Source organism: Semicossyphus pulcher, unplaced genomic scaffold (genome assembly GCF_022749685.1).
Source record: "Semicossyphus pulcher isolate SPU_LCO1_2020_fin unplaced genomic scaffold, fSemPul1.0.p SCAF_5, whole genome shotgun sequence".
NCBI lineage: Eukaryota > Metazoa > Chordata > Actinopteri > Labriformes > Labridae > Semicossyphus > Semicossyphus pulcher.
The window spans coordinates 12,005,001-12,030,227 of record NW_027211726.1 but is presented as its reverse complement, the minus strand read 5'-3'; the positions used below and the strand labels follow the sequence as shown (position 1 = coordinate 12,030,227).

The 25,227-nt window shown below is 40.7% G+C and overlaps 1 protein-coding gene across 2 annotated transcripts; it reads right to left on the bottom strand.

Annotated features, from left to right (window-relative positions):
- On the bottom strand, positions 1–20,940 carry tuft1b (tuftelin 1b). 2 transcript variants are annotated; one of them, XM_069681619.1, is made up of 12 exons: positions 20,694–20,940; positions 7,542–7,619; positions 7,361–7,459; positions 7,167–7,241; positions 6,966–7,031; positions 5,816–5,908; positions 5,091–5,201; positions 2,168–2,391; positions 1,972–2,077; positions 1,591–1,674; positions 1,372–1,466; positions 1–1,227 (listed from the first exon to the last, which is right to left on the bottom strand). In XM_069681619.1, the coding sequence occupies exons 1-12, from the start codon at positions 20,745–20,747 to the stop codon at positions 1,155–1,157; spliced, it is 1,158 nt and encodes a 385-aa protein (XP_069537720.1). In that variant the 5' UTR covers positions 20,748–20,940; the 3' UTR covers positions 1–1,154. The 2 variants fall into 2 exon arrangements, with proteins under 2 accessions (XP_069537720.1, XP_069537721.1); XM_069681620.1 differs by lacking the exon at positions 20,694–20,940 and adding an exon at positions 15,303–15,377.
- Between the last annotated feature and the right edge of the window lie 4,287 nt (positions 20,941–25,227).

Below are 25,227 nucleotides of genomic sequence, written 5' to 3'. Positions count from 1 at the left end.
ATATTCAGTGTTTTTAATGTGTCCACCAGGTGGCAGTACAAGGTAATGGAAGAAAGATGCAACAGGCGAGTTGACATGTTAGGTCAATGCTTCTGAAGTACAACAGATAAACCAGGCATTGTTGTTTTAAAGAAATACAATAAAAGGATCTATCTACAACGTTCACAGTAAACGGCAACTCACTTTATAAAAATGTCCATCCTGGATTGCAACAGAAAGTATATAACAGCAAATATTAAGGTCTGTACAAACGATGCATAGTTATGCAAGTAAGCAGGTTTGTTTGATGTTTTTAAATATGCAACCTTTTAGCACAAAGCAGAATATATAATAAAGGTGTTTAGGAAGGACTTGGCAGGGTATCAAGAAGTCTCAAACAAAGTGAGTGTTTCCAGCCAGAACATAACATAAAAGACACATTTCTAATATATATATAGAAAAGCATTATCACTCGTATTATTCAACTCACTCTAATGTCAGAGAAATATATATTTAAATTAGACATAAATCATATTTAAACGTTGACGACTGCATGCCTGACATTGGCAATGTGGTGCAAAGCACTGAGGAATGTGACCCTGAGCCCTGCCGCTCAGGGAGGAGGCTGTAGGACGAAGACGAGCTAAAACTACACTATAATTGGTACGTTTGTCAACATGGATGTGTAACAGAGACTCTCACATAAAACAGAAGCTTTAAATCTTGACCGGTTTTACACTGAATTGTTTATGCAGAGGAATAAAATGGAGGTGGGAAGCCTCGCAACACAGCGAGCTTTATGGAACCCCTGCATCTTTAAGTCATGCCAACAAAGTGCACACAGCACAGATTTGCCTCTGTGCAAGAAGTGCAGTAAAATTCTTAGCATTTCACCGCTCCTTCCTCGTTTCCTCATTAGGATACTTTAAATTCCTTTTTTCTTTCCTCTTTTGAATTCTGTTTGAAACTGAGAAAGCCAGTACTGACCAGAATCAGCCTTTAGATGTAAGTATGAGGTACAAACAGCAGACCAGTGTGCTTTGTCACCATGAGGTCTTTTATACCAGCCTTTTTTATAACTGCAAACCTACATTTTTATGTACTGGTAGGTGGTTAAATATAAATGTATTTACACTGAATTCAACTTCTGGTCATTCCTTTTGTTGACATTTCATTCAGGACTTGATCTCAATGACTTTGATGAACGGCAGGGCCTTGTTGGTGGCTGTTGTCGGGGTGAGGGCTTTACTGTAAACAGAAGGACAATAGGTATGAGGTTTATTGTAACAATAGACAACAGCATGATGGATAGAAGGACATCTTCTAAGTAGGGTGACATCTTACTTTGATAAGAACATGAGCAGAAATGGAAAGTGGGGAATGATTGCTCACCTGTAAACAATCTCTGGCTTGTTCTCAGAGCACGTCAGGGGCGGAGGGTCCTGACCTGCCAGGAAGTACTGCATGTGGTCATGCATTTCTCTGTTCTGCAGGGGTGAATAAAAAAAGGGTGACAGATAAGTGTTAGGTCTTTAATGCACGATGGTTCAGCTTTTAATTGGCTGGATAAGTGCTGCTTTTAGGACAACTACAAAGAGCCAAGCTCCTGACCTCAGCTTCCAGGAAAGACACCCTCTCCTCCAGATCGCTGATGACTCGATCTCTCTCCTGGATGACCGTCCTGGAGTTCTGCAGCTGTGTCAAAGACAAAACAAGTTAACAAACAAATGATGAGACGCAGCTACATACAGCTCACTTCTCCAACAGCAGCAGATGCAGCATCACTTATTCATGATGGGTGAGTTCTGTGGCTCCTCTCCCTCAAATCCATTACTCTTTGTGTCTCCTGCCTCCTCTAAATCTAATTTCCGTATTAATGGCTTCCTGTGTATTTTTGGGCACTGAGGAGCTCATCTGCAATGTGTGTGTGTGTGTGCGTCTAAGTGTACATCTTGAGCTGCTAGTCAACCTGCTGCTTGCTTGCATTAATACCTGCTCGATCATGTGGCGGACTTTCCTCTGCTGACTCCTTAACATGTCGTCAAGGTGATGAATCTTCTCCTTCAGGATGGCCACCTCCTTCTCCAGCTCTGCACACCTGTAAACACACAAATGATTAACTTCAAGTAAAGTCAGACGTATAAAGTTAAAGTCCACGCACACACTTGAATTGAACGGTATATTTCACCTCTGCTCCTTCCCGTCCCCGTCCTCCCTGTCTGCTAGAAGATGCAGCAGCTCCGCCTCCCCAGCCGCCATCTTGTCTTTGAGGTTGCTGCTCTCGACTTCCATGCTTCCCAGCAGCCTCTGCAGCTCCTCCACCTGCTGGCCCCTCTCCTCCGACTGCTTCTCGGACTTCTGCAGCCGCTCGGTCTGCTCAGACAGGCGAACGCGATAATCCTCTGACTCAGCCTGTGACAGACACAGAGTAAGATTTTAGTACTTAGAAATGATTTATGTGATATTAAGGGGTCTGTACATCCAAACAGGTGTCTTATAAGACCTCTGCTCAGATTGAAGTTGTTAAGGGCATCCTGGGTACAACAAAACCAACAAGAGGGTGAGGGATATGTCAGTCAAGTGTAATTGACACGCCCAAACCGTCCTCAAATGGATCTATTTCGGAAATGACTGTTTCTCGGAAGGATGAGTCTTTTTTATTGATATGTATTTTAACAGTTTTCGCCTTCCTTTCTTTATGTTATAATTATATATTTTTAAATTTAAGTAGCTGCTGAACACTTCCACAAAATCCAGTTTAGCCAGATTATATAAACTTATTTTTTTGGAGATAGAAGTGAAAGTGAGTTCCTCTGAAACAGCAGCAAAATCCGTATTTGTACAACTGCAAGTATAGTAGTCAAAGTTACAGTGGATGGTGGTGAAACGGCTTCAGGAACAAAAAACAAACAAAAAAAGAGCATCAGTAACAATTTTCTGTGTCTTTGTTATGTGTAATTAGCATCGACTTAAAGTCACAGTTTGCCTTTTCATGACATTTATTGGTTCATCTTCCTGAAAGAGTAAAACAGTAGGGATGTAACGATACCTCGCGATACAATGAAATATCGATACATAAAAGGGATGATGAAGAGATGAATTGCAACCCTCCTTTTTAAACAGCAGGGGGCGCTATCTGCTTTTGGCTTCGCCTGTATTCTCTACGTTATCTCGTAGGAAATTGAGACACTTAAGCCGCTTTCCCACTGGTCAAAAAACCCGCTAACACTCGGCTTTTTTGCTTAATGGGAAAGATTACAATCGGCATACAGACCCGGGTCAAATGACCCTGCAGCTGACCCGGGTAATTACCACCTCAGCTCCGATCGGCAATGATAGGAACACAAAAACTGTGTTGACAGGCTAATCTCCGCCCCCTTTCCGGGGTGATGCTATGCTACGTCGGTAACTTCTCCGATTCCTCGTCATCTCAGCTACAAATTTCGCTCGTCTCCGTCCATGCGCTCGGACATGGAGTAATAGATACAATAAAGACCTCACCATTATAACATCTTCACTGTTTACTAAACCTGTTTTGGGCACCCTTGTGTCAGACGGTGACGCAGCAGAAAGGAGACCGAAAGCAGGATACTCCACTGGCAATTGGAAAAGAGACAATCGGCATCTATGCGCAGGTCTGAAAAACCCACGTCGAAACGCTAATTTCAGTGGGAAAAGGGTCATAGTCCGTTCAAATGTAGCCATGTTTTGTCCACAATAGCAGATCATTCGAAAGCCTCCCTCATAGTATATTAATTTTCTAAAGACCCCTCCAGTGAAAATCAAGTGTTCAACCTTGTAAACATCTCCATGTGGTGTTCTTCATGTGCTACACATCAGGGATAACATCAGCAGTTATCTCCGTGGCTGGGCCTGTCTGCTTTTAAACTGCAGTGTACCAAGGACAGGCTGAACAACACGTTTTCAGATTGGCAGGTTTGAGACGTCACAAACCTAAGGAGCCAATCCTGTTAATGGACGGGGTAACGCTAGCATATCATTATGTGCAACCTATGGCAACCACTTCAGCGATGCGCGATCCAGCTGTAACCATCATCGTCATTTTTGCAAACTCACTGCTGACTACTGACGATAACGTTACTACTGCTAATTACTACATGTAAGTTTCAACAAGCTGTCACTAAACGATGGCAGAGACGTGGTTTGTTTTCACGACGGAGGGGGCGGTGGGAAATGTGCATAGTGGGCGGGGCCTATGCAGATTCAGGGTTGGGAGGATTTTTACAAGAAAAAACAGACAATTTATTATTTCAAGCAGAGCATTTTATAGGTCTTAAAACATGACTGGAGCTGCTCTTTAAAGATTAAATTAACAATGTATTTTAGTTGAATTTTCTATTTTATAACGTGTGAATACAATTTTGATATCCCTAATGTTTTCATCTTTTCCCTTTGTCGTTAAGCCTCTGTGTTTCCTGTATTTCCTACCTACTGGCTAGTGGGTCTTTTGACATCTATGTTGCCTTTGTTCAGCAGGGCTGTTGTCACAACTTGAATGCTAAAACTAGAGCATACACAACTGTCCATGTTGTTACTACGAGCCATTGAGTTCCCTTTAAAGCCAGCTACAGCTATATGGGACGTATCGTTTCCAGTAACACCCCGCCCAACGTATGGATAACTGAAAACACCTGTGCGGGTGTGCAGGGCCTTAAAGAGATCAGGTGCACATTAGTCACTGCTCAGTACAAATGACTGAATCTTGCCTGAGTAAAAACATACTTTTCTTTTAGCTGCTGACTTGTAATTAAATAAAACGACTGAAGACAAGTTAGGGTTTAATCTGCGTTAATGGTTCTCCATTTGTGTCAGTATAATTGTGTTTGTGCCACTAACCCAATTAAAAAGGGAACAAGACTAGCAGCAAAGTACAAACAGATTAGCTGATGATACAGAGCGAGTCTGTGTGCGGTGTCCCTACATGACCTGCAGCTCGACGTGCCACACAGAGGAGGCTCACAGGATGAGGGATGAAACCCACAGATACAAGAGACAGATAATGAGGATCATTAAAAGGCGCGAGGAGCCGAGGAGTGAGTCATAGCTGCAGACAGGAAACCGTATCGTGTTACACATCTCGTGAGACAGACCTGCAGCGTCTCCCTCTCCTCCTGGTGCCTCTTCTCCATCTCCTTCAGCTGCGCGTACAGACGGCGGGTCGCCTCCCTGAGCCTCACGCTCTCCTCCTGATGATCCTCGACCTGCGAGCCGCCAGCAGACAGAAAGTGACACGCACAATTAGGCTTAATCTGGCAGAGCACTTGAACCTGAGGGCAAGGCGAGAGCTGAGAACAGATAAGAGAGGCTGCTGAAAGGCCATTAGCTGCGTGTTTAAAAGGCTGTTTGGTGTAACACAAGCATTAGAGAAGAAGCTGTGCAGAGATGGGCTGAACTCTTGGAATGTAAAATACTTCTCCCAGGCAAACAATGCACTTGGAGGGCGGCGTAAATTGACACTAGCTTACCTAAATGCAGCACATGCAAGTCAGTCTGTATGGAGAGCCACGTAAACACACCCTCTCTGCTCTGGCACTACTTTCTTTGGTGTTGTGTTACAGGAGATGTGTTGTTGTGCTGAGTCTAGTATAATGCATACGAAATACGATATTGTGCGTGTGTGTGTGCTATTAGAGTGTAAGTGAGCCCGTGCGCTGTGTGTGTGCCAAGCTTTGTCATGAGCTTTTGCTTTAAAGCAGCAGTTTGCTGGTGTAAGTGTTAAACAGCTGGAGTGATTTAAAATACTAATTTAAATGCCTTCAAACTAGATTCAGCATCATGGCTTCCAATAGAGAAGTCTGAATTGTGTTCAACTTACCGGACCGTCTGTCTCAATGAGAATAGTGTTGCCATTGGTGACGACTGGTTGGTTTCTTGGCATGTTGACTTTCTTGAAGCCGTTGACTGGGCACTGAAGAGAAGAGCAGCAGCTGGTTATTGGAGGTTTATTTCTCCTTTTACCCCTGAACTGTACAAAGCGGCTGACAGAGATCTGTGAATGCAACTTAAAACACAAGCAGACGAAGGAGATGATCTTCAGACTCCCCTCACTTAACTGCTGTAATAATCTGTGTTCTCATTTAAGCCAAGAAGCCGCAGCACCTCCACAACTACACAAAGTATTTCAAGCTGACTTAAAAAACTTCATGCCTGCCTTTAAGACTGCCTTTTCTAATTATGATGTTAGTGTTCTCAAAGTGGCTGTTTCTTCATTTGCTTGTGAAGATACATATAGTTACTTGTTTTCTCTCTGAGCTACCGTGCAATAATCTAAATCCACTGGCTCCCAATCAACCAACGAATCACTTACAAAATCCTTCTGTATACATTCAAATCTATTCACAACCTCGCCCCTCCCTACCTCTCCGACCTCCTGCACATTGCCACTCCATCCCGCACCCTCCGGTCCTCCTCCTCCATCCACCTCACCGTACCCCCTGCCCGCCTCAGTTCCATGGGGGGCAGAGCTTTCAGCCGCTCTGCTCCCCAGCTCTGGAATTCTCTCCCACCTGACCTCCGAAATTGTACCACCTTCCCCATCTTTAAAACTAAACTCAAAACTCATCTGTTCCGCCTTACCTACTCTCCCTAACTCTCAGCACTGTCCCTCACCCACTCTTAATGTATTTTATTTGGTTTGTTTTGCTCTTGTTGGTGTTTTTATTCTTGTTTGTGTTTTCTTGTTTGTACAGCGACCTTGAGTGTCCTGTAAGGCGCTTCTAAATAAAATTTATTATTATTATTATATAAATTAGGACTGCAAATCATTAATCAAAGACTTTTTTCATTTTTCTACAAAGTAATTTTGCATAATCAAAACAAAGTGCTGATGTCAATTCCCCAAAACCTAAATATAATCCATTTTCAGCGTTGAAAAAGCAGCATATTGTCACATTGGAGATGCTTGTACAAGCAAATGTTTGACTTTCTTATGCTAAACAACTGAACGAACTTCATTCCGTGTGTACCTTGTTGTTGTTGCTGTTCTGCCTGGCTGCCATCTGCTCCCTCAGAGTCTTCAGGCAGTACCTCACCTATGAACAAAAACACAAAATGTGTTACGTATAAAATCGCACATCATCCTAAAACAAACACACACACTCTAAAGCGGTTGAATGTTGACTCATTGACTAAATAGGGTCGCTCCGCTCCGTCTGCCACACACTGACCTCCTGAATCTGCGACACCTCGTCCGTCAGCATCCTGACACTCTCCGCTGTCTCTAGACGTGGTTCGAGGATAACCTGGATTACACAGTGAGTTAATGAGTGTGTTAGATAATACAGGTGAGCAGTCAAGATAAGCGCGAAGGGCTGACTACACACAACTATATAAACAAACACGATAAAACAAGCACACATACCTTGATGACTTCTACTTCTACTTCAGTGGGCGTGATGAGTTCAAGTGTTCGCTTCTGCTCCTCTTGTTTGTGTGGCAGCACTACTGCTACACTACTCTCCTGTATTCAATGATAACAAGTTTAGTTAATGTCCCATCCATTACTTCTTCCAATCAGCTGTTTCTCCTCATTCAATTTGTACCTTGTTGTCTCGCTGCTTCGAGATGCAGCCTGACTGGTCCTGGTCTTGCAGATTGAGTCTAAACCGCCTGCATCGGCCCTGAAATGAAAGATGAGAGGATAAGAGGAACTGGATGAGTAACTGGAGCCGTGAGGAAAAAACAACCAATGACGAGAAAGGAGAGGGGCTCGAAATGAAAGTCATCAGTGAGAAAGAGGGCGGAGCAACGAGAGACGTGGGTACTTTTAGCCATAAAACTTCCCCATACTTAAGTTCCTCTGTGGATGCCACCACAATGAGACAGTATTTCCTAGCAACCACCACAGAGGAGACATTTCCACAGCTTCCTCAGGGCACAGTCTGGTGATCGCTACGCTCACTGGACAAAATGAAACTGTTCAGTCGAGTAAGGGGCACGCATACCAAACACTAAAAACATCAGTCACTGATGAGTCACTCTCAGCTTTGTCGCCTTAGCAGCAAAAACAAAGACATGTGATTTCGAAACCTCGATAAAAAACCACAAAGTCAAAACAAAAGAAAACCAGAGTATTTACAGACACAACACAATGATGACTACAAGTCACACACATTATATTGTATCCTATTTAAAGGGGACGTTTAAGTTTGGTTCATTCTACTGTTTATTCTCTTCCATTTTATCTATTGCAGTCTGTAGGTATAAACATTTTCTTCTATTTTGTTCTATTCTGTAGGTGTGTTCACTCCTCCATCCATCCATCCATTCTTTTCTGCTTGCTTATCTGAGGCCGGGTCTAAGCAGGCTAAGCAAGGTGACCCAGGCCCAGTCCCTCTCCCCAGCAACGTTTTCCAGCACCTTCTGAGGCGTTGGGATACATAATCCCTCCAGCGCGCTCTCCTCCAAGCTGGAAGTGCCCGGAAAACCTCCAAAGGGAGGCGCCCTGGACGCATCCCAATGAGTTGACTGCACCACCTCAACTGGCTCCTTTCGATGCGAAGGAGAAGCGGCTCTACAAACTCTCTCTGGATGTATCGCTATTACCCACCAAAATTAGCATGTCGTCGCAGGTTTTTCAGACCAGCTAATAAATGCCGATTGTCTCTGTCTTTAGGTTTATCTATTTTATGCTATTCTATTTGAACATATTCTGCAGGTATGTGTGTGTTTGTGAATTCTATCATGCTCTGAAGGCATCATTTCCATTCTATTTTGTATATTCTATTAGTACATCAATTCTTTTCTTCTACTCTCATTATCACTCCTGTATTTGTGTATTGTTAGTTGTGTTAGACGGAGTGCCAGCGTCTCCTGTTTAACTGGTAGTTGCTTAATTCGAGGCATTTTATCTTCCTTGTAACATGGAAACAGCCCTGAGAGTGACAGTAGGCTTCACTGGAAGGGCATGTTGTTCTATTTTTAACACAGTCATTCAGTCAAAGTTCACATTGTGATGCAGCTCCTTTGTTAGCGTCATGTTGCAGAATTTTATCCACAGGCAGCTTGTCAGATCATCTACTCAAATTTCCGATTAAAACACCTGAAATCCTAAAACAAACTTCTCTCACTTTAAGACAAACTATTTCATAACTCTTGAAGAGTTAAACGACAGGATAGAAAGTTAGTCCTCAAACTAAGCTGACCTTTTGACCAAGAAGAAAAGGCACCACCTTTGCCCAAAGCAAACACATACTTATGCTGACATAACACATAATCCTCCTTGGCAACACCCATTTAAGTGAGTGGCGGTACGACTTCGCGCACATTGTGTTGCCTTTTCCACTGAATGTGCAAAGACAACAAACCATTAGGCCCTCTGAGGAATTAAATCCTTTCAGGCGCAGGTAAAAACAAAAGTCCAGGTGCAGGTGAGTTATGTAACATAGTGATTCTTATCTTATCACTGCAACTGAAATTATGCTAATCTTAGCGTCTTTGTGGGTTCTGTGTTCGTTTGCTTGCACGTACTTGCTCATACTTATGTGCCTGTACAATAGCTGTAGGATGAGTGCCTCCTCCCTACATAGAATGAGGTTAAGATTTAATTGACGTGATGATTGCCATTATTCAGGGCGGAGGCCGACAAAGAACCTACACATTTTGTATTTGTTTTGCTGCTGTGGAAGCTATCATCAGTTGGCTTAATTTAACAATGAGTGGGCGTCAGCTACACAGTTAATTAGACAGTAATGAGAACAAAGCTAAGCTGCACATATGGCACATTATTTATATCAAAGCAAAGAGAAACAAATAAAATGTCTTCTAGATGTTGTTTGTTAGCCTCTTTGATGGTTTCGCTATTAGCCTTTTGATGGAAATAGTAGAGAATTTCGGTAAGTTAAGTGTGTGTTTGGGTTAGCGGAGTTGCTACCGCCGCTTCACTCGCCAATCTCTACTGCGCAGACTCTGGCTCCGTATGACTTCACCATCGCAAGATGGCAGCACCTATCGCAGGGGCTATTTTGGCATCAATTATGTACAATGGGAGCAGATGGAGACGCGTTGTCCATCTATATATACAGTCTTTGGTCCAGACTAAACGTGGGTGACGTTTCAAATCTGTAGGTAAATGTATGTTGGAGTAATCCCCAGGCTTCTCAGCTCAGTCTGCAGGCTGCTGTGAGCGCCAGGTTTCACACAGTTTTTTCTAGACGCTGCACTTTGTGACGTCACAAAGGCTTGGGAGAGCTGGCCAATCAGAAGAAAGTGGGCCTGTAGGGGCGGGGTTTCTTAAAGGGACAGAGCTGACTGAGTCATTTCAGGCAGAGGCTGTATAAGGGCCTGCACAGAGCACCAGTGTGAGAAAAATTAGTTTTTTTTAACTGTAAATTATGCTAAGCTACTCCACAGGTATCACAGAGTGAAATATGAAGCTTGAAATTAGCACAATACCCCCCCTTTAAGGAGACACAATGTAGTAACCAATAAATAATGAACTAGAGAAGAGAGGCTAACAGAGGCAAAACCCTCGACTATACATGCATCTTGATTGGTGTCTCTTTGACAGAGTACAGCTGGAAGGTGTTTACAGCTGACGCTCACAGGTGTCACACAGGTGGAAGCTGAAACTTCTCTCTAAAAATGTGGTTTCCAGAGTCGTCTTTTTATGTTCAGTCAGAGAGGTATTTTTACAAGTCTCACAGGCAGGTGATTCTGTGGCACGGTACATAAATCGCAACAGAAACAGATGTTGCTCTCCGGTCTTAAATCATGCTGAAGCGCTTACTTTACTACTACTAACTTTAGTTTGATGTTTATGTTTTAACATGTAAGTTGAAGAAGAATATTGCTTAAAAAAAAAAGGAATCATCTTTGTTGCATTAATTCCCCCTGCATATTTTACATTCACACCCTTAAATTCATCGCATGTTTGAATGTCATCTTGTTTGGTTAGTGTCACCGGCTAACGTGCAAAAACATTTTCTCACACGACACTGGGATGTATCAGCTATTAATAAAGATACTTCTTTACACGTCTTTAATTGCTCCCTGCAGAATGACACATGTGGTTACAGAGCTGGAATGATAAAGAGGCACTGACACGTTCCCTGAATACCACGGTGTGTTGTTAGCTGAAAGTATGAGGACAATGCAGCTGTACTGACTCTAATGACAGGGTGCGCACAGATTAGCGACACAGCATTTCACCTGTTGTTTACACCGTCGGAATACTTTTGAAGACTATTTAATAAGGCAAAATCATAAACAAAATAATTAATAATAACAAAGACTGAAAGATTGTATCACAACTTGAACGATGGATTTGCCTTTTAGTTGCAGATTGATCGCGTGTATTATTCAACCCCTCCTTCGTTCCTGGGAAAGGCTCTTCCCTGTGTCTGACTTCCAAGTAACACCATGGCTCAAGGATGAACATGAAATGTCAGTCATCAGGTACTCATCCGTGTGGTTGAATGTCACAGCTCTTTGTGATAAGTTATACCAACATAACCCCGGGCGCAGGCCCAGAGCTGCATTCTGCTGTACTTTTGTTGATATCAGGCAATTTACAGTCACGCGATGTTTGTGGGCGCAAATTGAGGTAAATCAGGAAAGGTGTGCAGAATGGTAACTATACTGTTTTTGTCACATCCTTTCAAAGTAAACAACAAATGCATCACTTCCTGTGTAGCATAACAGCTTAATTTCCACGCCTGTAGCATTGTCTAACATTCTTGAGGAGGCAACAGCACTGGAACATGTTACGATGTGTGTGCATATATACATATATTGTATGTCTGTCTATGCCACTGTGAAACATTTATCTGCTCTATAAGCATTGTTGTGTCTTTGGATTTCAATTAAATATAAAGTAAAAAACTAAAATAAAGTCATGCTGTTTGAGTGTGTGTTCATGCCACTGTGACACACAGAGCCGACCTGCGTGTGAACAGGTGGGAACAGTTTATGGCTTCAGAGTGTGTGTGAACATGCCTGCCATGAATCACGTCGACACTCATTCAGCACAGTAACGTATGGTTTAAGAACAACGAAGGGCAACCCGGAACGTCGCATGTGGAACACACATTTGTTTACTTACGTAAGCAGTTCACCGCTCGCTTCGCAAATCAAACACAGGCCCAATGGTTTAGCCTGAGTGGCAGCTCTTTGTGTGTAATTGCCACGTCTGAAAACCATCAGAGCTGAGGCAGTGACAGGCGGGCTTACATCCCCCTTTGTGATCTGAGGGTGAATCAGCCAGAGGGTTTTTCTCGAGATGAGGATCGTGGGACAGCCACGCCCTGGGAGGTGTTTACTCTACACAGAGACACAATGTTCTGCGCCTCACCACACGCTGTTCTGCTGTGTTTCTGTGGAAGACTCCACGGACACGTTTACATTTCAGGCTTTCTAAATAAACACAACTGTGGAAAAGGTTACAAAGACTCATCCGATTTTCCGTAGAACTAAATTATAGGTACGTTGTGGTACTGTCCCTGCTCCCCCCTTTCCTGGGAAGATCCTTTGATGTATTTTATGTAATATTGTAAAAACAGGAACCGCAGAGTGTTTGGCACAAACAAAAATACTCCAAAGTGGCCCTTGTTAAATCATATTGTTTGTTGTGATGCTGAATGCTGAACACCAACGCAATCTCTGCGTATCTTCCATACCCACATGGCGGCCATTTTTTCTATGATGTCATGCTCAAGCTGGGAAGCTAAAATACAATTTAATCACTTCTCCATTGATCAATAACTGGAAAGACAATGAATAGTGCTAATCAGGAGGGACGTTGGGCCATATTTCTAGTTAAAACAACATATTTGCTGCCATTAGACATATGCTAACAGTAGCATTTAACCACCTCCTAGCTTGGTTGGAATTTACACTTTTCTTAACACATACTGTTACACTATCAAATGTTTAGCTAGGAAGTTACGATGTGATAAGAAAGGTGGTGTTAGCAAGGGAGTAGCTTGATGCTATCATTAGCTGTTAGCCGTTAGCCAATGGGTGATCAAATATGCTGTTTTAACCTTGAAATATGGGCCAATGTCCCTCCAGATTTTAACTAGTCATTGTCTTTTTAATTGCCTATAAATCAACAAGATATCAACAATTATTTGTCACATTGCCCATGTTTATAAGAGTTGCAAACCTGGAGCACAGCACTACAACATTATAGCAGCTTTTGAGCTTCACACCCTGAGCAAGACATCCGAAAGCCAAAACCAAGAGTCTTGAACATTATGACCTAGAATCAACTAAAACTGCTGAGCACTGGGAAACAGTTCCAACAGTGATTATGGATGAAAGAGAGGTTGATGAGGAACCACTCCTACAGAGGGTGCTTATTAGGTGTTGTTAGAGGCCAAAAGGCCTGCCCATTTGATCTTGTTCCAGGGTGAAATTAAACATTGATTCACTGTGCGCTGTCCAATTACCATATGAAACACTATTAACTTCACTTTTAGAAACAGATTCAGGTCAGAAAACGGTAAAGAATAGTAGGGTGTTTGTCTCTGTAATTATTGTATAACTGAAACATATTGCCTCTCTGCTGCAAAGGCAAGTGGAAACTAGAACTCCTGACATACATAATGTGATTATCCCTTTTATCTGCCCGGTGCATTAACAGTGTGATAACTATCTAACTCCAGTGTTGAGGCGAAGAGGGGAAAAACCTCTGAGTGCCGCTCAAACAGGCTTGTCTGTGCAGATCCGGGAACACTTCATTTCAAATCCAGGAGGAGTTTCCTTAAAATGTACTTAGAAAAACAGAAACAAACGCAAAATGTAGCCTAATTCTTTTTACATGAGTCATGTTTACATTAATATTGTCATCAATCTATAATGGAAATACTTTAGAGATCAAATCAGCAGCAGTAATTAATGCGTTCAGCTGTTGTTCCATGACAGTTGATTGATGATCCCTCCGAGGAATGGATCTACTTTAATCAAGTTCTCATGAATGAGATAAGATCAAAGACAAACTTCTGGCTAAATGCTCCACATTTCCTGGATAACACTGAGCACAATAACACCAAGCCTTCTACTGGGACAACCATGCCACTAAACGATGGCAGAGACGTGTGACAGAGGGGACGGTTGGATTTGGATGGAGGAGAAGATGCCTTGGGAAGATTTTTACTTGGGAAGATTTAAGGTAATATTTTGCCGAAAAAAACCCCACTTGTTTCCCTTTTAATAACTTTCAGCCCTAAAATGCAGGGGTGTAGTTGAGTGGACGTGCATTCAAAGAAAGAGCTAGGGTAGAATAATGCAGTTTAAAGTACAGTGGAGCAGAGAGCAGTTGAATGATGTAACTGAGAAGAGGACAGTGACATGGAGGAGATAATATCCTTTTATCTCAGACAAGTACACTGAGATAGAAAAGCAACAACACTGCATGCCCATCTTTCCAACATGTCTCATGAGTACGGATTTGGAGATGACATCACTGCTTCACCTCAGTGTCAACAACAAAAGCATCCTCTACAGTCAGTGACCTCCCACAATCAATACAGGACCATCCAATCCGAGCTACAGGCACCTCTGTGACTGTAGCTCGGATCTGGACATGATGTCACTGCTGTGCAGGCTGACTAACGCTGAAGCACAATGAGCTAGAGACAAAGCTGTGAATCAGGGCGCTGACTTTTGCACCAAACTCTCATTCAAGTGCCAACAGAGATCACAGCAACGTGTGAGCTCCATCCATCTCTCAGTGCAATCAAAACAAAGCAGATTTATTACCTGCAAATACGAGCTATAAATGATAAGAGCGGTCGTAAAACACTTAAAACATTATGGTAACTTGTTGATATCAGCACGGCCGGCTCCGGATAATCACACCCGTTAATTACGAACTCTTCCCTTCTGATTCACGCGGACAGCATGTGTCACCAATACAACCCTGAAACAGTTTTTCACACAGCACAAGAAGTAACTGACAAACGGGAGGTGAATCCTAAAACCAGTTTGAAATTAGCTTTTTTTTCTACCAAACTAAACGGCAATGATTGGAGTTCAGAGGTCTTTGTCAAACAATATATCTTAAGGAGGAACTCACACAAATTCAACTTCAACAAAATGATGTTTTAGTGCTTTTTCTACAGTAACTAAAAGGTGACTTAATGTCTCTTAACTCTCTTTTTGGAGTGTTTTTTACATGTGGGTGGAAAACTTACTGTCTGTTATAAGTATGACAAGTTCACTTTAAGGACAAACCCACATGAATCATTAAACAAAACACACAAATCAGACAAAAATTACAGACAACAACCACCATAACGCACTTCACACTTAAGGAACCAAACCCCCTTATCTAGCCCCCATCGGACCGCTCTGATATCTACCTGGACGGAAGAAGCTGTGCGGGACCCTTCCTGATGATGTTCATGCAGCTGTGATCCAGACTGACTCTGTGTGTGTGTGTGTGTGTGTGTGTGTGACTAAGTGCGTGGGAAGCCTCGGCTGTCTCTCCTTACATGGCAGGGTGAGGCTCCACCGGCTGCCCAACCCTTCTCTCCTCCAGTCACAGAGCTGCGGTGCCAGTCTGAGGCGGCACATATAGCTGTTAGCCTCCCCTGCAGGACTGCAACGCCAAATACACAATGGAAAGAACGGGATGGAACATTTCTATGATTATATTATACACAGCCCTGAACAAAGACGTCTAAAGATGGTGAATCTAAACTGTATAACTCTTTAACAGTTGGATAATCAGACTTAATTGCCTCTTTTTCTAATTAAATGCTACAAAATAAAGATATGGGCAACAGTTCAAAGGCACAGAGTAGAAGATGAGTGACTATGTTAAAATGTAATACCTGTGCAGACTAAATGTTGTATATAACTTCCCTAGGACGACGAGATAAACAGATAAAACTGTGGAATGAAGAAGGCTTCATTTATCCAGCGCTTAGTGACAGTGGTCGGTAGCAGCACACAGAGGAATGTTTGGTGTGAGTTATATAACAGAGAGATTAATGAAGCATTGTTATATAACAGCCTCTGGGACAGGAGTGTGTGCAGTGTAAACAAAACTGTGCAAACACAAGTCAAATGCCACACTCCAAATATGAGCATGTGAGTGTTACCCTCGTGTCTCTATTTATCACAAACTTTATGGGTTAAACTGAAGTTATCTTAAAGACCCCCTCTACTGAAAATTAAGTATTTAACCTTGTAGGCTTTATATGTCTTAAAACATGACTGTAGGTGCTCTTTAGATCTAACTTAATACAGTTTTAGGTGTATTACAGGACTGAGACTAACATCATTCTCAAGATCAGCTGATGTGTTTTTTCCAGGCTAATGATTCTTTGTTTGTGTAGAGCTGCAATAATAGACGGAGAATTATTCATTAACTTTTTTGATAAAGGGTTTATTGATTTATTGGAGTTCTTATCTGGTTATGAAACAGACTGAAATTAATTCTGATGACTCTATATGACCTACAAAAGCAAACCAAATCATCAGCGACAAGATTGATTATTTCTGTAGAGTTATTTCTAAAGCCGGAAACCGCTAGCGGAGGGTAGGTGTCAGACCAAGCGGTTAACTGCACGCTGCCTTTTGTTTACATTTTCCAGGGAATTTGAAGTGAGAGATATGACTGATAAAAGAAAGCAGGATGAGAATTTTTTGTTAGATACCACCACTTTATCAGCAAAATCAAGAGATAAGAGGTACGGCTTGTCCAAAGGGGTCGACAAAATCAACACGAACTGAAGGTTCCTCACAGGAGCTTTAAATGAGTTTAAAAAATATATATACACACACAAGCCACAGTTTTGTCTATAAATGTCAAGAACAAGGACAAATACTATCCTTAAAGTTATAATCTCGAAGATCTCAGTTTTGTTCGCTTTGGCGGCACCTATGGCGATAAATGGTAATTGAGGGAGCACACTTCCCAGATATCCACACAGTGTTGCATGTGTGACGTCCACGGTTGGCTCCGGTGGGCCATAGGCTCAGTCACCATTGTGTTACCTCATTTAGCGACAGAAAGTGACTTAACATACATTTATTTAAATGAAAATCTTCAAGAATATTACTTAAAGTTTTATCAATTTGAGAAATTGTTTCATTATAAGGGTGTAGAATTTAAATGTACAGCATTATATCCTAACATCCTTGTTTTTTGCCTGTTTCCTTAAAGTCGAGGTGAAATGAAAAATGTCATTTTAATCCTTTTAGATCACATCCCCGGTAATATTGTGCATCCATTTGACAATATATATATATTCTTCGTATTCTTATATCAAAATCCGATCATTTTTTCTTCCTGTAAAAAAAAATATCCCGTGTGCTTACGTAGGCTAGAACCAACCAATTTCAACCAATCAATCTGCAACATTTAGCCGCAGAGCACCAAGAACGTTCGGTCAGTTAGCTAGCTACTGCGCTGTGGAGAACGTCTGTCTACGCCCACTTCTCAACGATCAAATCAAATCCTCCAATGACATGTCCCACCTGCACGTCCTGTTTCACTCGGAAATACGTCACGGAAGCTAGATACTCTCAGAATGCCGTTGCAGCTCAACTTTAAGTGTGTGTCTTTGGCCTAATTTTTAACAGACACACACACGCACACACAGCTTAAACAGTGTATCCATAGAGCATAGTTATTGTATAGTAACAGCTCTCCCTACTCTGCTACAGCACTATTGGAAGTTTCTTCATTCAGGCATTATAAGGAGAAGTCTTCGAAATATGATCCAACACTTACTGACCCCTACATCATCTTTTACACAAACAAAACTTTTCCAATACGCCGATCCAAACACCCTGATACCTTTCATGCTATCTATTTACGGAAACTTATCCTCTTGTTGATATGTGAGCAGTGCAAACATGCCATTTAACAATGTGGCAGACACACAAAGGGCTCAGAGTGGATCTCCCTCTGTTACCATGTAAGTGTACTGTCGAGCTGCCAAAACGCCACAACAATCCAGCTAAGCTATTGTAATTATGTTCTTGCCTGGACAATTCTTACTCTGGCTCTTCTCGTTCTCACGCAATGAACAAACATTAACCCACATGTCATTTGTCAGGATCAGCAGAAAACAATTAAACTCCTCAGTGTGCTTAAGGCGGAAAAGGCGCAAAAGAGGTAAAAACTTGTCTGTACACTAAGATCACTGGACAAGCACTTTTACAGTTGATGAAAGATTACAAAATTTCCCCTTAAAATGGTAAAGCCACAAAAACATTTGACTCAGCTTATGAGGCATTCTTTTTCCCACAGTTTGAACCCCTCAAATCTGACAGCTGCCAAAAACTCATTGGCAGCATGTGTTTTAGTCTCGGCATTACTTAACTTCTCCTCTTCCTGCCAGATATCTGTATAAACATAAGATCTGTTCATTCATGCCACTATCTTGACGCACATGTGCCATTATGACAGGAAGTAACAGTTACTAGCCCAATGGTTTAACCAATGACTTCCTTTAACCTTGACAAAACATTATATTATTATGGCCAATGTTTTTAGTATCTACAAGGAGGCGTGTATGCTGCAACAATCTGTGACAGTAGAAGAGTAGAAACTCTATCACATGTTGGAGTCAGTAAAAAAATCTGACAAAAGAAAAACATTCTTTGATCACCAACTAAAAAGGGATACTTGTATTTAACTACCCAACCCAACAAGTCTCGGCACTTTCTTAATGATCCTTTGGAACACCTTGGAATTCTACATTCCAGAATGTCAGTCAAATGTTTTCTCAATGGCGCCTTAACAAGATTAACTTAATGTTTTAGAAAAGAATAAAATGCTAGTTATTTTAAAGCAGTAAAAACAAGGCTGAAGGGTTTGAAGTAGCGCATCCAGACAAGTTAAAATATGCTGTAAAAGAGCGACCGATCCTCTTTTACTTTCTTTGTTAAACACAATAATAACGATCCGATATGCGCTCCACACTTAATCTCCAACAGCAGGGTAAAGTTCCAGTGACAGTGCCATGTACACAGTGACACATGGAGGCACTCTGAGGGAGAAAGTTAATGATAGACAAACAGCAAGTGGTGTTCAAGTTATGCAACAAGAGGCAGCGTAATCCAGCAGTCACACCTGCCACTTGACCACTGCCACTCTCTCATTCTTATATCATATCCTTCAAATTAAATATCTGATTCACTTCGCCTTTAGAAGCATTTGATTCCAACTCAGCCACATTTTCAAGATAAAACAAGACTAAATTATGTCCCAGTCTGGCCTACATTTCATACCCTGAGACTGACATATTCTAGCCCTAGGCTTCTATCAGCCTCATAGTGTAAGATATCACGTTGGCTGTTTGCCCTCATCATCATGCCATTAAATTTGCCATGATGCCTTTGACCTCATGCTTTATCCTCAAACACATGCCACGTATAACAGTGTGTTTTGATGAATCTGCATTTACGTGTGGTGTTTTTCATGTAACACTAAGGTACCATTTGCCGATGAAGAAACACAGGGTTGGTAAATATGACGACTCAACGAAAATATGCATTTGGATTTAACAGAAGTGCGCTGTTTAGACACATTTTACTGTCCAATGTAAATAACAGTTTCTTCTTTTTTACATAATGTGTTTGTTACATTTGTGACTTTGATTTCAAATTACAATCTTATTTCCGTTGTCTTGTACATACGGAAGCCCTTAGTGGACATGCATCCATACAGTACATTTAACTACTCCGTTTACCCAGTTATAAAGAGTTAATTCTGGTGGTTTTCTCAAGATCTCAACTGATTTGTCTCGTTATCTCAGGAAAACAAAACTGGTTTTCCCATTATAACGGAACAGCTTGTTTTCTCGTGATAACGGGATAATTTTCCGGCGATCTAGAAAACATAACAATAGGCTGGCACTGTGATATTACAGACCAGGACAAGTCATGCTGCCATTGCCCACACTAATGAGGTAAGTTAAGCCTGTTTCTATGTTTGTTTTGTGCTTTTACAACTCTGGGTTATGATCATCTGACGTTATGGTGGTGCCGCATCCTTAAAAAAGTCGAGATCTCGAGAAAACTACCAGAAATAACTCGTTAACAACGGGAAAACGGAGTAAGTAAAATGTATGGATGCATGCCCACTAAGGGCTTCTGTACATAAAGGATTAAACTATAAATACATTTATTTCAGTGGAGTTTTAACTTGAAATGTATAGAAATTATTTAGGGACAGGGTTACATACATTTGAGTTCTGAGTTTAAGTCTAAATATTAATATTAAGTCAGAATTCAGAATTAAACTCGGTTTTCTGACTTTAATCTCTGAATTCTGACTTAAAAATTTAATCGTAACTTTTCAATTCTTTCCTTAGAATTTATGTCTTGCAATAAAGTCTTAAAGACCTTTTTTTCTACACATTTTTATCACACACACACACAAAAGAATTCTGAAAATAAAATCTGAATTCAACCATCTAATTTTTCACGTTTGGCCCTAATCCTTTTCCGTACACATGGCCATGTTGGAAACTTCACATATGCCCCGAAAAGTATGTAAAATATTCCTAATACTCGGCTAACGTTAGGCTACTTGCTAAAATTAACATTAAAAACTGTTCAAACACATTATCCTATTGTAATACAGTTCTTGCAGTGGTACCTCAGTATAAAGTGTGAGTTTAACTCACCAGAAGAAGAATATTGAGTACCAAAGACTCATTCAAGTCGTCCTATCAAAGTCGACTTCTGTGTCTTTGCATGACCCATTTAAGCTAGTTTTATTCTTCACTCACGTTAGCTTTGTTGTCCTCTCCGTTCTCCACAGTCCGCGTCACGTCACCGCTCATCTTCACAGAGGAAAGTTCGAAAAGTGAAGCCAACGCATAAAAAACGAGAAATTTCAACGGTCCAAAGTTTCACCGCCAAAGGTAAAAACGTTACATCTCCTTCTCCTCGCGAAAAAAAAAGTTTTATGTTTCAACAAAACCGCACTGGTTGAGAAGACACCTGAGACTCTCTCTGTGTGTCTTACTCACACTCTCGCACTCTGTCTCTCTGTCTTCACTCTGTCTGTGCGTCTGTCCAGGTGGTAAAATTGAACCCTGCAGGTCTTCGACATGCCCGCGCCTCATTTAAATGGAATGTACTGAATCATAAATCAGGATGTAGGAAGCAGAAGTCATTGTGGGCATTTTGAATTATTTAAGATTTAAACTAGATTTAAAATTATAAGTTGTTTTTTCGTTCTCATATATCTGTGCTGATAAAGACATGGGCTAATGTTTCCTTATCTCCCCAGTAGGCTACACATTTCTAGCCTACTATGTAACTTTCATCTGGGATATAACAGAATTTCACAAAGGATTTATATCCTATACAAAACATTTTTACACTCTGGTCTTGGTTAAGTTACTGCATATCTGTAATTTATTATATATCCAGTTTTTTGCACATAGGGATCTATAGGGATGATAAGGTATTAGAGATGTACAGTGAACACAATAAGCTGAAATGAAACCTTGTCTGACCTCAGAGAAGTTGATGCCACCCCCATCCGTCAGACATTTGGTGTGAGTGCTGCTGAACCAGGGCATTTTGTCCTCAGTCACCTGCCTGATCTTCTTCCAGATTGATCCCATATGCTGCCACTCCTCATCGGTCTTGTTTCAACGCATTTTGTCCTTCTTTTACAGGAATTTCTCTGGAAGTAGCAGTGCAGCTCCAGGAACTTCCAGCCCCTGCGGTCTGCACAACAGCTAATTCTGTGCCAGACCTGCTAATAGGATATAGTGCTCTTTGATAACAGTCCTGTCACATGGAAGGTGGTTCTGTTACCACTTACACTTACCTGTGGCTAAACTCATTCACCTTTAGTGGCATGTGGTTTGAGACATTTTGTGACATGGATCCTGTCATAACATCCCTGAAAGTGTCCTACTTTCAGCATTCAGCATTTTGATCTTTGTTGAATAATGGAGAAACTAGTTTTTAGAGAAACTAGAATTAAGCACTGCACTAAACAGATACTTGGTTTATTTTTATTAAACAGATTTTTATAACCTTTATAAACAACTTTCAATTAGTATTATATCAGGACAGATTAATATAAAAAAGCTGTGAAAGGAAGTTCCCTAGCAGTCAGTTTACCTTAACATAAGCGACGACAGACCGTCTGTATTTTCTTGTTGTTACTTGCTTTAAAGGCAGGTGTGGCAGAACACAAAATGAAAGGCCGTTGCAATAGAACTAACACTGACCTAAGCCCAAAGTCAGGTTAAACCTTATACACCTACTGCATTATGATACTACAATGTTCTTCCGCTCATGTAATTATGTTCCATAACAATAACCTAAGCTAAATATAGCACTTCTGCTTTGTGTGAGGAACCATTTTGGATTCAGACTGCTGCTAATAATGACACAAATTGTTAAGGCAGCTTATTTTAAAAGCCCAGCCCAAAGTAAACATGCACTGGCTTTATAGACTAATGGTTTGACCTTTGTTACATCAGACACCCTTGTATGTTGTACAATGTAAAGTGGCAATGTTATCTGAAAGGGTTAAAGGTCATGAAGTTGTTGTGAATCATGCAAAATTCCTCCATATAAAGACAGTGGTGATGGAATCGGTATTGCTTATTTCTTAATGTTCCTTTCTGAGCTAATATGCAAATTTAAGCTCATCTGTTTGTAAGACGAGTGTGTACAAGAATAACATGGCAGCATTGTATTCCCACAGTCAACATTTTCCTCTGGCGTCAAGGTCAGGGGGGCAAGCTGGAATTCAGTCATAATGTCATACTCTTTATCAATTCATCGCTTCTGGATCGATCAGCAACAGAAAACAAATAGTAAAATCTGGATGGACATCAGGCTATTTAAAATGTGATAGTTATTAGCTTAGCTGGTATTAAAAAACAGCTATATTAGAATTCAACCACTGCAGCTAATGTAAATGTTGGCTTGGAAGTAGCTTACGGCTAACTTTCGAGTGTGATTATCCAATACAATTGAAAATTAGGAAATTCAAAGCAAACAGCAATGTAATGTAACAGTAATTTTAACTAGGAACCTAGTTAACAGTAGGGTAATGTTGGCTCACAGTAATGCTAGCTAAGAACCTAGCTAACAGTAATGTTAGCTCGCAGTAATGTTAGCTAGGAACATATATAACAGTAATGTTAGCTAACAGGAATGTTAGCACAGAACCTAGCTAACAGAAATGTTTGCTCGCAGTAATGTTAGCTAGGAACATATCTAACAGTAATGTTAGCACAGAACCTAGCAAACAGAAATGTTAGCTTGCAGTAATGTTAGCTAGGAACATATCTAACAGTAATGTTAGCACAGAACCTAGCTAACAGAAATGTTAGCTTGCATTAATGTTAGCTAGGAACATATCTAACAGTAATGTTAGCACAGAACCTAGCTAACAGAATGCTAGGAAAGGAAAATCCTCACCCTGGGAACTCAGGAGAGAAGGTGATTTAAGGAGAAAGATGGGGAGGCGGGATGACGTAAAGTCATGATTACAGATTGGTGTCTTCTGTAATTAAAGTAAGTAAGGATTACAGACTTGAGCCCCTGAGGTGGGAAACCTCAGTCAGAGCTAAAAGAGCATGCAGCTGAGTTGTTACTATATTTGTGCTATAGAGAAAACGGACGTGAAACATTTAATTGAATGGAACTAAACTGTTTATAGGGCACTTTTTGAGTTACATGACTAAGAGTAACAGGAACATATTCCCTTCCAGTTTCTCCGGCTTAAATAACCCAACATGTTCTCACTCTTTGACAAAAAATATTTTCCTTCTCTCTGTCTTTGTGTTGTCCTGCTTGAGGCTACACTTCCAGTTATTTGGATAGTGTAATACTGCTCAAAATAATAATTGGCTATAAGGAGCTACCTAAAAGTGTTAGGGTTAGATTTGTTGTACTCAAACTATTTCTAAAATTCCCTTTGACAGTAAACCATCAGTAAGGCTGAATTGGTTAGCAGTGGTAACAGGAAGTGTTCTGAAACCTGCAGCACTTACAAAACAGCAGTGATCCTTGATCTTGTATTCTCTGTATCCCTGTAAAGGTGTGAACTTGCCTCAGGTTTATTGATATTTTAAACTAGATTCTGTTGTAAATGCAAATGCAAAATCCCAGTACAGTGAGGTCAGCTGTCGAGCTCAGCTTCTTTGAAATCCAACATCCGGATTCAATGTTGCCTTTACCTTTGTAGTTGTGAAAATTCTTTAATATCACTTTTCACACAATTGCAATATCTATATAACAGACAAAATGCTGTCTCCATCAGATCCTGCAGCACACGGGGAACTCCTGGAACAAGAAATACAAGGACTCAGGCCAAAGCCTTTGTTTACTGTGCAGCTCTTTCTGTAAGACTATCCAGTTACTTCATGATTCCCCTAATCGTGGATTAGCACTTGATGCTGACAGATCATATCAATCTGCTTATAGACTTTCTCATTAGAGGATGTTGGCATGTAAAGACAAATGGGAATCTCTTGTTATGAGAAGTATACTGTTGGGGCATTTTAAGTATCAAATCTTCAGTATGTTTATGTCTTTTGTAAAAAGTTGAAAGTGAAGTTATAATGCCCTTATGCCCTCCTCGGGCATTTTTGTACATTTTTCTCTACTTTTTTTTTTGATTTGGCGATCATTTTGGCTGCGTTACAGCTTTTGGCATGAATTTTTGCAGGAACTTTTCTTTTTAGCTAAATTTTTGAAATCCAATGTCTTTTACTCTTACATGTCTTTTATACTCTCGTGATGCATTTTGCACCCTCTGTACACCTTCGTGGCAAAAATGTACATGCACAAAAAACTTCTATAAAATCATCATACATCAATATTTTTTTCTGATTTTTTTTTCATAAATCACTTAAACAACTTCAGACCTGCTCAAAACTACCAAACATTCAATCATTTTCAGGATTTTAACCCTTTAAATGCCAGTTTAATTATTTGAATTATTAATTATTTATTACAAAAAAACACAAAAAGTGAATTATTTTCCATATTATAAATAGTAGGGAGATGGGGCTTTGCCAGTGATTAGAGTCTTGGATATGTCAAAGATTAGCAACGAAATTGATTTGATTGCATTAGTATTTTTCATGTAGTATCAGATACTCCCTCTGGACACCTTCGTGGCAAAAATGTACACGTACAAAAAACTGCTATGAAATCATCATACATCAATATTTTTTTCTGATTTTTTTTTCATAAATCACTTAAACAACTTCAGACCTGCTCAAAACTACCAAACATTCAATCATTTTCAGGATTTTAACCCTTTAAATGCCAGTTTAA